At 45.3% G+C, this 16,183-nt stretch overlaps 1 protein-coding gene across 1 annotated transcript in view; it reads left to right on the top strand.

Moving 5' to 3' along the window:
• The window catches only part of hmcn1 (hemicentin 1), a 162,635-nt gene that overhangs the window by 78,562 nt on the left and 67,890 nt on the right, over positions 1–16,183 (top strand). The window contains 13 exon segments of the mRNA XM_007895691.2: positions 206–336; positions 1,185–1,332; positions 3,439–3,565; positions 3,787–3,941; positions 4,802–5,080; positions 6,139–6,420; positions 8,037–8,145; positions 10,072–10,241; positions 10,782–10,936; positions 11,846–11,969; positions 12,529–12,630; positions 13,423–13,599; positions 14,524–14,675. Coding sequence (XP_007893882.2) covers positions 206–336; positions 1,185–1,332; positions 3,439–3,565; positions 3,787–3,941; positions 4,802–5,080; positions 6,139–6,420; positions 8,037–8,145; positions 10,072–10,241; positions 10,782–10,936; positions 11,846–11,969; positions 12,529–12,630; positions 13,423–13,599; positions 14,524–14,675 — 2,111 coding nt within the window.

Here is a 16,183-nt window from a genome sequence, read left to right as displayed (position 1 = left end):
TGCAATACAAATGAATAGTCCAACGAGCTGAAATTTCTCATGACTTAACCTTCGAATTTAGGATTGTTAAGAGCTTTAGAAAATCATTCAATTCAATCTTAATCTGATGGCTGGCTTTCCGCAGTTCTTTTTATACTTCTGTTTGGTGGCAATACAAGGTGCAAGGCATCATATAGTTAACACGGTCCTTCTTTTCCTCTCTCAGTTCCTCCTGAAATCAGGGACAATGAGAAGCCAGTCAACAGGTCTGTGGTTGTGAATCAGCCCATCAACCTCTACTGTGACGTGTCAGGAAACCCCGCTCCCATCATCACCTGGTATAAAGATAGAAAGCCTGTATGTACTGCCATCTTTTCCTGTCTTTAAAAGAGTAATGGACTGTGAGCTTGTTCAGCGTTTCTGCAGTGCTCTTGTTCAAAAGGGAATTGGATAAGTATTTGAAGAGGAATATATAATGGTCTGGACAAAGAGCAGGGAATTGGGATTCAGGTAGATAGCTCCAGTCACAAGATCAGTTTGGATGAAGAAGGCCCTTTAGCCCATCCAATCCCATCCCTCCAGAACACCCACCCTACTGTCAACAACAATAGCTTACACTTATATAGCACCCTTCAGATAGAGTAGCATCTCAGAACGCTTAACAGTGGTGGAGCTTGATTCTGAGCTGGGAGGTGGGGGTGGTGAGGGAGTGGAGGTGACCGTAAGCATGGTCAAAGAGGAAGGTTTTTGGGGGGACAATAAAGGGGAGAGGGGGCAAGATGGAGGGATTGAGGAAGAGTGTTCTAATTACAGTATCAAGATGCTTTTTAAATGCATCCCAAGTACGAGCTGAAACCATCCTTCCTTGCGACCTGTTCCTGATTACCCCCTGGGTAAAGAAAATCTTTCTGGTGTCTGTCCTGAAATTGCCCTTTAACTGAGCTAGCACCAGCATTCAAGCCGTCTCCTCAAATCTATTGGTATGCTCTCTATCCTTAGGTATTTATCCAATTCCCTTTCAAATGCTCAAATCAGGCGCCACTTCAAGTAACATAAAATCTCTCAAACACTTCAATGTAACTTGTGCCTTAAGATATTCCTTTGTGAGACAGTAGTAATGTCAGTGATAGTTGAACCCTCATTACCTCGCCCTTCCACACCCACTCGTGCAATAATTAAGCCTTCTACTGCAATGTATCCTCTAGATTAGTGGCAGCAATATCATACAGCTGTTAAATGAGGGGAAAATGCTGCGATTGCTGAAGGCGTCTACAGGAGACACAGGGAGATACTTGTGCAGAGCAATTAACATCGCTGGAACAGCAGAGAAGAGCTTCAATGTGGAAGTGCTGGGTGAGTAGATTCGATTTAAACTACAGTTAGTGTTAGTTTGATTACTAAGTTATCAAACAACCACTTACCGAAGCGTTGTTCCGCATTTCTTTAAAGCACTTGTTTTCGAACATGTAATGTTTGATTTAACGTTTAATGCACGTTTCATTTCACAGTTGTTTTACACATCATATTGTTGTGGACCCCCTGTGCTTTTTCAAAACAATAAGTCGACAGGTGGGTGATTTATCCAGCCCGAGACCATTTCCAACATTCCAGGTTCTGCTCCCTCCCTCCCTCCCTGGCAAACGTCCTCCCATGGCAGTGGCAGGAACCGGCGGTTGGGGGCCATAGCGCAGAGTGGAAATAATACCAGCCGTTACTGCAATGTGTACCTGACCTGAGGGGAAAGCAAAAGCGTCTCCTTATCCACCGCATCCTTAGCAACCACCGGCTCCTGCTGCTGCGGATAGTGGCCCATGCAGTTGATTGTGAGAGAGGGGGAGGGAAGGGGAGAGAGAGTGGGGTGGAGAAATGGGGGGAGAGGGCGGAGAGAGAGGGGGGGAGAAGGGGATTGAGAGAGAAAGATGGAAGGAAGAGGGGGAGGGGATGAAAGAGATTTGGACCCCAGCTGGAGTTTGGGAATCAGGAGGGATGGAGGGCAGGAAGGGTGGGGGTAGGAGGGTGACCGGAGGCATGGTTGAAGTGGAGGGTTTTGAGACGGACCTGTAGGAGACAAGGAGTGCTGGACTTATTTAAAAAAAAACAGCTTGGTGCTGTTTATAAGAGGGCAGTAGGTTGCGTGTTCTGGAAGAATGATATCAACTGGTCCAAAAGGCTTTCTTCATCCAAACCTCTCTTGTGATCTTGTGCGTACTACAGAGCTGCAGACTGTGCACAATTCAGTCGAGGGCCTAAGCTATGGGTTTATCTCCCAATGTTCATTCAGTATGAGTATCAGTAATCTCAGCGTCACTTTGGAGCCCTGGCTGTACATCGTGATTTCAAAGAAATTGAATTCCCCTTAAAGTTACAGCAGAGGGTGTTGGACTCGCAGCAGGTTTACAGAAATTCCTAGAGTACGAAGGCGATGTCCTTTTCCATTCCGCTGGAGTTTAATCACCAAGCTAATCATGTGCTCATTCAGTAGCGGATGCATATTATATCTTTTGAACACAGTATCTCCTTTTACGCACTTAGTTACACTTTGATAAAAGGGACCTGTGGTTTCTTTGCTAATCTTGTGGGGGGTTTTAGTTGCTTAGACAAGACATCAGTGTGACTCAGTTGCACTCTTATCTCTGGGTCAAAATGTTAACAGTAATAATCCTTGTATTTGATGTAGCACCTTATGTTGTTGAATGCTTCACAGCATTTACTGTGATGGGAGTTAGCTGTGTATTTTGTAGGTGAACGCAGCAGCCAATTTGTACACAGTAATTCTTCCACAAACAGCCATGAAGCGAGTGACCAATTTTATTTGGGGGATTGTTGACCAGAACACCGGGAAAAACTCCCATCTCTTTTCAAATATTGCATTAGGATTTTTAATGTCCACCTCAACAGGAAGACAAGACCTCAGTTTAACATCTCATCCGAAGGACAGCATCTCCAACAATGAGGTGCTCCCCCAGTATTTTATTGGAGTGTCGGCCTGGATTGTAAGATAAAAATATATATATATATCTTGAACCCACAACCATCTAACCATCTGTCAGACTCCTGCCTGTCTGTCAGTCTAGTACAGCATTGTTGGAGGTACTGCCTTCAACTCAGATGTAAGACAAAGCATGCATTTATTTGCCTCTTGAGGTGGATGTTAAAGATCAAATGAAACGGGTCAAATCATTCATTCCTCTAGATGTTGACTGCGATGTTGCTGCTGCAAATTAGCTGCCAGGTTTCCCTAAAATTATGCTTTGAAGTAACTGATGGTGGGCACACCTATGTGTGTGTTTTGGTGTGAGTGGAAAGCGTTTTGAGACATAATAAAATGTAAGCTGCATCAAATACAAATCTTGCTTAAGGTGTAAAAGTCTGTAGCAGCCTAGCAGTGAATTTTAGTCTCCCTACCCCAATGTAACTATGTCGTTCACTCTTCTCCACCATCTTACCTTCCTTCCTCAGTCCCGCCGAGTATAACGAATGCTGGCAGCCCAAGCGAGATCTCAGTCATTTTCAATCGGGAGATAATGCTGGAATGTAAAGTCAAAGGAGTGCCCCTCCCCAACATCCAATGGTACAAAGATAACAGGTACGTACTAATCAAAGACAAACTGGAAAAGATCGATCTACGAGTAGAGATAGAAGTAAGAGTACGAGAAAGCTGCCCTTGCAGTTATGTAAAGCACTTTGAGATGTTCTCCCGACATGAAAGACGCTATAAAAACTGTATTGCATTGCTCTTTCTTTACTCTCTTTATTTTGCACTGAACTCAGTCGCACGGTGACACTTTGATGGTTGTGCACTTACAGGCCCCTGTTCTCGGGCAACCCGAATGTGGAGGTGACAGACAGTGGGCAGGCGCTGCAGATAAAGAGCGCCCGTCTGGCCGACCAGGGCCATTACCAGTGCAGCGCCGTGAATGCTGCAGGAAAACAATTCAAGGAGTTTAAGCTCAACGTCTATGGTAAGACAAGCCCTTCATGGATACAGAACATGCGCTAGGCATCCAGGCTCAGGTTCTGTGGTATTTCATGCCCGTTTATACCCAGGGCTGACTTGTTTGTATGTTGATTGATTTTATGCCTGTTTAATCATCCCTTTTTTTTCATCGCGTCACTAATTTAGGTCCCATCTGCCTTATAATTCAGCGGGATATGGAACCATGGAACCATAGAAATCTACAGCATAGAAGGCGGCCATTTGGCCCATTGTGTCTGTGCTCGCTCTTTTAAGAGCAATGAAGAGATCTCTCCCCCCCTCTCCCGTCGCTTTCTCTCTCTCTCTTCCTCTCCCATTTCCTGTGATTTCAAAGTAAAGTGGTGCTCTACTCTTCATGACCTTGTTTCCCTCCTTGTGAGAAATTACCCACAAAAATTCTAGCTGACCACTTGCCTCGTTGTTACTTGTTGGAATTTGCTGGGCATAAATGAACTGCCCCAACTCCCTCACTCTCTCAACACTTAAATTTTTAATAAGCTCATTTCTGGGTAATAATCCCTTCACAAAAAATTGGCCGCCCAATCCACAACTGTTTGTGGGACGTTGCTGTGCACAATTAGCTGCCGCGTTTCGCCCACAAAATATACAGTCAATCCATTTTGCAGTGTATCTCGTGAAGTGCTTTGAGACGTCTCAATGACATAATACAATGTTACAGCAAATGCAAGGGTTGTCATCAGTATTTTATTAAGCTCATTTCTGCAACGCGCTTTGTGATGTCTCTTTTGAGCGGGAGGAGCTATGGTAAGTAAAAGCAGGAGCTGTGCGAACGTAAGGGATCGTCATCTTTACGTTTACAGCATTCCTCTGTCATTTTTCCTCCAGTTCCGCCCAGTATTAAAGGTGGCAACCTCACCACTGACCTGACGGTTCTGTTGAACAGCGCGGTGGCCCTGGAATGTGAGGCCCGTGGGGTTCCACTGCCCGCCGTGACATGGTACAAAGATGCTCGACCTCTCATCTCCAGCTCGCATGCCACGTACATCGAAAGAGGGAAATTCCTCCAGATATCCCGGGCTCAAGTATCCGACGCAGGCAAATACACCTGCCGGGTGACCAGCGTTGCTGGAACGGCTGAAAAGCCTTACAACCTTGACGTTTATCGTAAGTGTCGCAAGTTCCTCGACTGTCGGGTGCCGTGGAACCGTTAGGCAGGTTTTCTGCTTTATTTAGATATTACAGTTTCTGGAGGCCATGCCCTGGTGCTGGAACAACATCTCCAAAATCCCTTCACTTTCAACCTTCTCAATCCGCTCAAAATTCTTCAAAACCTAACCATCTCACTGTATCCTCCGTCACCTTCCCCTACCCCTTTCTTATCTTGCAATCTCCTATCCACACTGACCCTGTAAATCACTGAGATACTTTCAACAACAACAATAAATTGAATTTACATAGCGTCTTTCCGAACTGGGGGCTGAGTCAAAATGGGTGGAGGGCAAACAGGGGTGGTGATGGGAAGATGACCAAAGGTACCATTGAAGAGGAAGGTCTTGAGAGAGGTTCTCTTATGTGGAAGCGCTAGGTATGTGAAAGTGTCAGCTTTAGACCTCTTACATCCAATATGTGATTGGGAGAGCAGATGCCCTTGTCCGCTCCCCAAATGCCCAAAGAAGCTGGGACATTAGTAATGGATAATGCTTACTGAATACCTTGGAATTGGATGCCTGCACCTCCATTCCCAGTATTTCTGCGAATGCAATAAAGCAATCTATATACCTGGTCTTTGAACTCACATAGTCTAGGCTGACACTCCAGCACTGTGCGAGGAGAACGCTGCACTGTCAGAGGTGCCACTCTTCAGAAGAGACATTAAATCAGGGAGTTTCTCCTGGTACCCTGGCCAACAATTCCCCCAAATAAAATTGGTCATTCAGTTCATGGCTGTTTGTAGAACATAGCTGTTACCAAATCGGCTGTCTCGTTCTCATACAAATATGCAGTCACTACAGTCAACATTAAATTCTGTGAAGCGCTTTGAGACGTTTCGACAGTAGGACACTTCTCTATGTGAAGGATCAATATATCATTATTTCGTTGATACTGTGGATTATTTTTTATGTTTTTTAACAATTGCCACGAGACAATACCTCTAACAAAAATACGACTTCCGATTTATAGTGACCAATATTTGTTCTCATCGCTTTGTGCCCCTTTACCAGTTCCTCCCAATATCGACGGGACCTCGGACACTCCCCAGCAGAAGAAAGTCATCATCGGTAACTCGGTTACGTTGGAGTGTGATGCCTCGGGTCACCCACCCCCGACCCTCACTTGGCTGAAGGACGGAGTGCCCGTGGAACACAGCAACAACGTGCGTGTGCTGCTGGGAGGCAGACGGGTACAAATTCTGAGCATTGCCTTGTCCGAAGCCGGAGGATATGTGTGTGTGGCAACCAGCATCGCTGGCGAGAATGAGGTCAAATACAACGTTGATGTCTTAGGTAAGAAAAGATAAGGTTGTAAGTTGATTTCCTCTCAGTCCTCCCAGCTCGCTACAAGGCCCTAAGTTTGTCCAAGGTTTGAATAATGCGCCAGTAGCTGGAGAGGCTCTATCACCTCTCTTGTCCCCCTGTGGACAGGCCAAAAGAAAGGGCTCATTTTCCGATAGGTAATCCTTCTCTTCTGCCCTGCAACTGCCTCAGTATTAGGGTGCATTGTGTTGTTGCCAGCTCTAGTTATTTCAATATTAAAACATTCCTGAACTGTCTGGAGCATCATTGCAGCAGGAAGCCAGAATCGCTCAACAACGAGCAACTAATATCAGAGGATCTGCATACACTTGACCACACTGATCCATAAAAGCTGTGTGTGTGTCCTCTGTGAAATTATAAGCAGGACTTGCAGCCTACATACATTGAGAGATGCATTTTACATTTTCTTTCACTCAGCCTTTCCCCCACCCGTTAAGGATCAATTCTTTTCCCTCTTACTGTTATAAATATTTGCCACAATCCAGATGTGAACAGCCAGTTGGATTTGTACACAATTCAACAATGGGATTGGTCCTCAGGAAAGGCTATAAGAGAAATGATATGATTTCAGTCATTCAGAGCACCAACTAATCTGTGATGGAGAAAGTCTGTCATTTATTCTTCAGGGACAAGGCTGACAGTCCAGTGGGGGAAGCTTTGCATTGTCACAGATGTCCTTTGGATGAGACTTTAAACCAAGGTGGATGCTAAGGTTCTGAACGCATTCAAAAAGAGATGGGAGTTTTCTCCCAGTGTCTCGGCCAACCAGAAAAATAAACTGATTGTTCACTTCACAGTCATTTGTGAGGACTTGCTTTGCAGAAATTGACTATAATAATAATAATAATCCTTGCATTTGATATAGCGCTTTTCACATCGGGAGGACGTCCCAAAGCGCTTCACAGAACACACTGTAAAGTGAATTGACTGTATATTTGTGGGCGAACGCGGCAGCCAATTGCGCACAGCAATGTCCCACAAATCGTCGAAGATTGAAAATGACCAATTTATTATTGTTTTTGGTTTTTGGAGGGATTATTATTAGGCGTGTGGAGTAAGGAAACTTGCCCAAGGTTTCGCCCTGTGCCTGGAATTGAACTCAGGTCTTTCGCTTGCAAAGCGAGTGCTCTAACCACTGAGCTAGAGGACTCCACGACTCCAGGACTACTGTGTTTGTTTGCAAATATACGGTCGCTATGTTTGACAGAAGTTGCCTGTGAAGCTCTATGAAATGTTTTGATGTTAATGGTGCTGTATCAAACACAAGCATTGTTATTATGATGCCAGATCTCTGCCAAAAATGTCACCATTTGGCAAGACTGTAATTTGACTGTCAATGGAGGCTCGGTAAAAGGGGCTAAAGTAGATGGTGACATTTGTTTGGCTTGACAGTCTCTGCAGATTGCATATAGAAGACCAAATCTGCCTGCCATTGTGCTATACTGTGTAGATGGGGACAGTAAAGTGTAAAGAGGTAGCAGTAGACATGGCAGGACATGGTGTGGTTGATCATTGGTGCCACGCTGCACACATTAGTTGTAAATAACATACCTCGTGTCCAGTTTACTCTTTCTGTCTCCACACAGTGCCACCACATATAGAAGGGAGTGAGGAGACTACAGACACCACTGTCACAGTCCATCACACACTGGAACTAGAGTGCCAGGCAGCCGGGTCCCCACCTCCGAAGATCACGTAAGTTTGGCTTCAGTGTCTTATCCTCTTGTTTCGCACAGTAATTTTTGGGGGTCGGCCAGGTGTCTGACTCATGCTAAGGTTCCGAAGCATGGAAATTCCCAAGAATATTTATTGGAATGAAATTCTACCTGGAGGCACACATCCTGCTTACCTAATTCGTTGAGTATTAAGGTTGGCAAGAGCCCAGGCTTAGGGACCCCAGAGTGTGCATTGGGGTATTCCTCGAGTCTGACCAGCTAAACCCAAAAGCCAATGATAGCAATAGTCAACCTCTTAGAAGGAATCTCGCCACCCAACCTTTTAAGCCCTCATCCTCTCCCAGAGCCGAAAACAGAAACCAAAGGAGAGATGTACTTGTTGCCAATCTCAGAGGTGAAGCGCATCTAGACTGGTAAACATGGGGGAAGGTCAGGAGATTTTTTTATTCACACACAAAGTTTTTAGAATATGGGATGCCCTGCTGCGAGCAGTGGTTGAGGCAGAATCGATATTAGCTTTCAAAAGGGAATTAGATAAATATCTAAAAAGGAGTAAACTATAGGTGTATGGGGAAAAGCAGGTAAATGGTCTGAAAGAATTGCTATTTAAAAAAGCCAGCACAGACATGATGGGCCAAATAGCCTTCTTCTGTGCTGTAGATTTCTATGGTTCTATGTCCATGATGTGCAGAGTTTAAATTCATTGGTGCTTGAATAATTGAACAATTTTAGTGACCGAAAACTTCAAAATATTCTAGTTCTTCAGTTTGCCTACAAATGCACAGTCTCTACACTGAATTCCGTGAATTGCTTGAGACATTTCAATGATGTGATAAAGTGGTATCGTCAAATGCAAGGATTATTTGCAAGGGTTAATATGTTCATTAACAGCACATTTTAAGTAATGGTATTTTTAACGTTAACCTTATGGTTGGTTTTCTGAACCCATATTATTTGAATGTTGTAATATTTTTTGATATAACCCAAAGAATTAAATGCCCTGCCAAAATGTTGCATTTTTCTTTAATTCTCCCTTATTATAAAAGTCAGTATTAAACAAAGTCAATGTTTAAAAAGTCCCCTTGTTGAAAACCATCTGTGTGGATTCCACCAAATAAATTATGGGGCTGATGAAATTCTGCACTCAGAGTTTGTATGTAAGAACGATTCCATCTGTTTAGAATGAACTGGACATATCCCGTTGCTGAGGGTTTCCACGTTGATTTATTATTCCAGTCAAAATATATATTAATACATTAATTTGCAGTGCTAGACTCATAATCTCTTCCAGGTGGCCAGTTAGCCCATTTTGTCCATGATGACTCCGTGAAAGGATAGCCCATCCAATCAATCCCTCTCCCCTCGCCCTTTCCCCACACCTTTTCATTTTCTTTATCAAATTCCCTTTTTAAAGGAATTCCCTTTTTAAAGCCTTTCCAGACTCCACTGTCTCCCAGTGGATTGATTTCAAGGTCCTCACTCTCACCGACAAATTCCTTGACTTCCTCTCTCTCTGATCTCCTCCTTTCTCCATTTCTTCGCTCACCCCCTCTGATCGGCCAGCTTGGGCTGTTTGCACCTCCCTCGCCCTTCCTGAGTCACCGTCTGCAAGGTTGCCAATAACATACCCTTAACCTCGGCACGCTCTTCCTTTAACCATCCATCTCACCCCTCTTCATCTATCTTTAAATCTGGCTTTACAACCCAGCTCTTCAGCTGTGCCTATGATCACCTCCTCCCACCCCTCTCCTCAATGCTCGGCATCCACCCCACGATTGTAAAGGCCTCTGAGATGCTATTCTACGTGAAAGACGCTGTATTAATGCAAGTTGTATTACGTCCTATGCTACAACTGCATTCTGCTGCTTCAAATTATTATTCCATTGTAGAAGGGTAGGCTGGCACAAACTATCAGCATAACCAATGATTTATTGTATTGTCCCAGGTGGCTGAAAGATGGACGACCCTTAAATGTCCAGGTTGGTGTGAAGATTTTAGCTGACGGCCGTAAGCTGGTCATCTCTCGAGCCCAGGTCTCTGACACCGGGCAGTACCGATGTGTGGCCACAAACGAAGCAGGCAATCAGAAGCGGGGATTTAGTGTGACTGTTCAAGGTACGCACCTCGTGCACTGCTCGACTGAATGTTGAAATATGTTTCCTTTTTCCATTTAAATGTATTTTGCTCCCTTCGTGTTCTCCAGGCTGAGTACAATGCCCTCTTGGTCTCCATTGGAGAGGGTATTTTGGTGATCGTACACATAATAATAACAACAAATTTATGTAGAGCCTTCACGTCAGCAGGATGTCCCAAGGCGTAGGACAATTAGAGATTTGCACCCGAGCTGTGGGTTGATATCAGACAGGGGTGCGAGGGCAAGGGGAGTGGAGGAGGGAAGATGACCGAAGGCATGGTAATAATAATCCCTGCATTTGGTATTGCACCTTTCAGGTCAGGAGGTTGACTCAAAGCATTTCACAGGGTTTACTGTGAAGTGATTGTTTGTGCAATTTGCGGGTGAATGCAGCAGTCAATTTGCACACAGTAATGTCCCACAAGAAGGCATGGAGTGAGTGAGCAATTTTATTTGGGGGATTGTTGGCCTGGACACTGGGAGAAACTCCCTTACTTTATTTGTTTACCCACTCATTGCAGTGCCACCGACAATCAGATCAACGGGACCCTCCGAAAGGTCGGTGGTGGTTCACAAGACCTTAACCATGCAGTGTGTGGCGAACGGCATTCCCAACCCCACCATCACCTGGCTCAAAGATGGGCGGCCGGTCAACACAGCGAGAGGAACGATTAAGGTATGCTCCCCGACTGATAAACAGCCAGCGCTGAGAAGTGCTTTAAGGTAACCACCCCTACAAATTCAGCCAATACTCTCAAATAGTTCCTTCAAAGGTCTTATGTAGTCTAGTAGTCCTATTAGTTCATCAATGGATTCATTCCAAGAACCCTGAGGGGTGATCAACAACAACAAATTTATGTTTATCATGCCTTTCACATCAGGAGGACACCCCAAGGCTCTTGATCATATATCAATGCCAATAAAGGGGGGTTTGGGGAATTGCATGACCAGTTCTTTAATATCATTAACCAAATGGCTGCCTTGTTTCAGAGTCAACAAAGAAAAGCCTTTTCTTTGATATATATAGCTCCTATAAAGTCAAAACAATACAACAGTTTACATTGATGTAATGCCTTTCATATTGTGAGGATGTCTCAAAGCACTTCATAATTTCAGAAGTTCAAATACTATCGGTTAATTGCTGTCAATAGTGGCTTTGTATTAGTAGGCAGACTCAGAAATCATTTTGCAGACACCAAGGTCCCACAAGCAACTATAACTACAAATACACAGTTACTATGTGTGCCAGCGATTCTCTATGAAGCGCTTTAAGATTTTTTGACATTATATGTGCAATATCAAACACAAGGAGTATTATTATTAGCAAGTGAATCCTGGCTGCTCTTCCCGTACATTAGTAACCTAAGTGGAAGCCTGGAAGCTGACCACATTTTTGCCTTTTTGGCTTTGTATAACTCATTCCAGACAAGGTATCAATGTCTAATAACTGTGTCTGTATGTGTGTGTCTAAATTATGTCTGTGTGTGGGTGTCTGTGCATGTGTGTGTGTGTGTATCTGGGTATCTTTGTGTGCCTTTGTTTGGGTGTGTTTTGGCATACGTGTGTGTGCCTGTTACCTTTGCAGCTGGAGTCTGCAGGACGTGAGCTGCAAATTGTGAATGCTCTGCTGGAGGACGCTGGCATGTATTCCTGCGTGGCCACTAACAGAGCCGGAGAAGCACAGCAACACGTCAGAATCCACGTACATGGTGAGAACAACAACAAATCACATTTGTATAGCACCTTTCATGTCGGGAGGAAAGTCCCAAAACACTGGACAGTCAGGGATTTGGACCCGAGCAGGGGGTTGGGACCAAGGGGGGTGAATGACAAGGAGGGTAGAGATAGGAGGGTGACCAAATGCGTGGTCAAAGAGGACGGTCTTGAGATGTGCTTTGAAGGAGGCGAGGGAGGGAGCAAAACGAAGGGACTCTGTGATGGAGTTCCAAAGGGTGGGGGCAGAAAAGCTGAAGACCGAGTTGGCGTTGGTGGGGCAGGCTGGGCGGAGGACATAGATCAGGCCAGAGCCTACTGAGCAGAGGGATGGGACAGGTTGATATGGGGTTAGTAGGTTACAAAGATAGGAAGGAGCAAGGCCATGGTGGGCTTTGAAGGCAAGGATGAGGATTTTGAGCTCTATCCTCTGGGGGATGGGAAGCCGGGCGAATGTTGCGGTGCAGCACTCTGAGAGGCTATCCTGCTGAAGGGGACTATGTAAATGCAAGTTGTTGTTGTTGCTGCTAGTCACAGATGTAATTTGCTTTGCAGAACCTCCCAGCATTGAGGACGGGGGTCAGACAGTGAACAGAACAGTGATTGCTAACAATCCGGTGCAGCTAGAGTGTAAAGCATCCGGCAATCCCACACCTGGTAGGTTACCATTGACAATCCATGTGTCTCTAACTCCACGTTTCTTGCACTAGGTTGTTGCTAAACCTCTGTGTAGCTCGAATACAAATCATGGGGTCATCCTACACCAGGCAAGGCACTGCTCATCCAGAGACCTTTAATGTAAAGTATTGAGTGATCCTACATTAAATAGATTAATGTGCAATGATGAATGAGCAGTTATCAGTGATATACTGATGGCATAAGTCACAAGGAGCCAAAAAACATAGAGATTTACAGCACAGAAGAAGGCCATTGTAATATATTGGGTCTGTACTGGCTCTTTGAATGACAAATCCATTCAGTCCCTTTTCCCTGCCTTTTCCTCATACCAAATGGCTATTTTTTTATATATCTATCGTGTTCCCTCTTGAAAGCCAACTTGAATGCTGCCTCAACCACCAAACCCAACAAGGCATTCCAAGTCCTGACGACTCTGTGTGAAAATAAATCCTCTTTAAAAGAAATCCAAGTTCTTTAAATTGAGGCACTGATATGTCACTGACTGAGTCAACCAACTGGAAATCATTTCTCTCATCTACTCTGAAAACCCGGCATACGTTTTAAAGACCTTGATCAGGTCTCCCTTCAATTTTCTAGTTGCACTGAGCCTCCATACAGTCTTTCCAGTCTTTGCTCATAGTTTAAGGAGCATTTATTCCTTCAGCAAAAAAAAGTACATTATACTGTGACTTATCAAACTAGCCAGCGGCAGTGATTTTTCTGAGCAGCGAAAGAACCACTGACTAAAACGTTGACTTTCCCCAACACCAGCGGTGACATGGTACAAAGACAATCGCCCGCTCGGCACAGGCTTTGGAGTGTCCGCCCGGGAGCGGGGTCAGTTTCTGCAGATCGCCAGGGCCCAGGTCGGGGACACCGGCTTATACAGGTGCACAGCTACCAATGTGGCAGGAGCTACTGAGATTCTCTACAGTCTGCAGGTGCACGGTAAGCATGGCCAGCCTCAGCCGTTTGTACAGTCAGTGCAAGGGCAGAGAAGTGAAGACACGTATTTGGGGGGCGCTGAGAGGAGGGGACGAGGGCTGGAGGTTGGTTTGTGTAAGTTATGAGCGATCAGCAGGAAAAATGAGTTATTTCCACATATGTATGCCACCTTACACGTGGAAATCCCCCCGTGTCTGGAATGGAATGCGCAGTCTCTCCCTGGAGGGACGTACTCTGCTTGCTCCAACCTGGAGAGCGTTACCCGGCGGATTGGTGAGAGTCAAGGCTTGCGGGGGAGCGTGATTTGGGGGGTAACTGCTGGAGTTGAACCAGTTAATACCGCACAGCTTGCCTAAGCAAAGCTTCCATTTAAAACTGGGATGAGAGGCTGGGGCTGAAGTTACTTGTCCCACGTTCAGGAAAAAATCAGACAACCTTGCCAGTGTTAAGACCTGTCCGTCGCTTGATGAACGGAGGTGTGTTGTGCGTGTGTGGAAGTGTGCAAATGCCCTGCTTTGCACGTGGTTGGGGGTTGATTACAGCGTGAGCTAAATACATAATAAATAAATAACTAAATACATCAATGGTGTTTTGTAAATATTTCTCAAAGAAAAGGACTCATCCCCCAATAGTAATCAAAATAATCCTTGCATTTGATATAGTGCCTTATCATGTCATTGAGATGTTTCAAAGTATATACTGTAAAGTGGAGTCACTGTGTATTTTTGTGGGCGAAACGCAATGTAACCTTTTTTTCTCTTGCCACAGTGTTACACAGGGGGAAAGACCTTCCGCTCTCAAGCTAATTGTGGCCACAAGCCCATAGCAATACATCCTCATTGCGGGGTTAAGGTCACTCCTGTTTTTTCTGCTCCCTGCTGTGCCTCAGTTTTGCTGGTGACATGTTGTCTGTTTCCGCCTCCCCAGTTGCTCCAACGATCTCTGGCACCAGTGACACAGTCGCAGTGGTGGTCAATAACCCGGTCCGACTGGAATGTGAGGCCAGGGGCATCCCAGCGCCCAGCCTGACATGGTTGAAAGATGGCAGCCCGGTCTCCAGCTTCTCCGATGGCATCCAGGTACCACTAATCCACAATGAACTATTCTTTTGCTTAACTACCACTGTGGGGTTTAAAGTCCGATTTTTATTTATGTTTTGGTCACCCGGGTGCTTGCCACATGTGGAAACTCATCCCCAAGCTTAGGCATATTAAGCTTAAGCTGAAGCAGCACAACCCATCCAAACCAAGATGAGAATTCCATGCATTCCCATCTATACCTGGAAATCCCAGAGATAGATTGTTGGAATGGAATGTGCACTCTCTCCCTGGAAGGACTCATCCTGCTTACCTAATTCCAGAAAGTATTGGGCATAGGTTGGCAGGAGGCAAAGCTTGGAATATTCAAAAATAGTCTGATATTCGGGACTCTTTTCTACTCGGTCAAATAATTTTGTCCTCACCAAGGCAACAGTGCAGGCAGACACAGCATCTGGGTTGTAAGGGCAATTTTAATACAGACACCAGGAAGCACATCTTTACTCAAAGGGATTAATGACTGGAATGGGGTTACCAGGAAGGGCAACTGAGAGCAACACACTGCACTCGTTTAAGAAACAGATTATAATAATAATATTTGCATTTTTAACGTAACGCCTTATCGCATTACCGAGGCCCTGCAAAGCGCTTTGCAGGATTTAGTGCAAAGTGTAGTGACTGTGTGTTGTGCAGGCAAGTGCTGCGATGGGAAGGAAGTGTCGTTGCGGGTATTCTTCGCCTTCGCCTTGCTTCCTCCCTCTCCTCCTTCAAGGCCGGTCTCAAAACCTTTCTCTTTGACCGTGCCTTCAGCTCCCCTCTCGACTCTCTTCCCCCTCCTCGCTCCCTCCCTTCCCTCCCCTCACCCTGACCATTTCCCCCCTGCTCGGGTCCTGACCCAACTGTGCAGCGCCTTGGGACGTCCTCCTGACGTGAAAGGCGCTTTATAAATGGAATCTTGTTGTTGTTGTTCTGGAACGATACAATCGAATGGACTAAAATGGGCCTTCTGCGTTTGAACGAGTCCTGTGACCCTTTTGTGTCTGCCTTAGGCCAAATGGTTTTATTTCACTCGGTCCAGATGCTCGAAGACCACAGCATTTCAAAGCAGTGAAGTCTTCATTTTTTTAAACTACTAATGCCTGATTTCATTACAGAGGGATTGTTTGGGGGAAATATTGTTAAAGTTCCAGCAGATATTTGGCTGTGGTTCTGGCAGCTGAACCTCAGGGCCTCCTACGGTGCTCCCCTGATGGGCTACCTGCCAGCACCAATCTACCAATCAGGCCTGTTGTAGCCTGTGACTGGTGGTGGTGAGTTGGCTAACGGTGCTCGGCTTTGAACCAGCTAACTCAGTGGTGGCCAAACTGCGACCCCCCCTTCCCTGTGACCCCCGTAGGTCTGTGTTCGATCAGTGGTGTCCCAGAGCAAGCCCTACCCTGCATGAAGGGCACTATATAAATTCATGTTGTGTGTTTTCATTTTTTTCTTGATTGAACATTTCTTAATTGATGGCGTACAGTACAGTCTTTCCCGTACAGCGTCAAACAATT

Source organism: Callorhinchus milii, unplaced genomic scaffold (genome assembly GCF_018977255.1).
Source record: "Callorhinchus milii isolate IMCB2004 unplaced genomic scaffold, IMCB_Cmil_1.0 Scaffold5, whole genome shotgun sequence".
NCBI classification, from domain to species: domain Eukaryota; kingdom Metazoa; phylum Chordata; class Chondrichthyes; order Chimaeriformes; family Callorhinchidae; genus Callorhinchus; species Callorhinchus milii.
The sequence above is the reverse complement of the archived record's forward strand: the minus strand, read 5'-3'. Positions and strand labels throughout refer to the sequence as shown.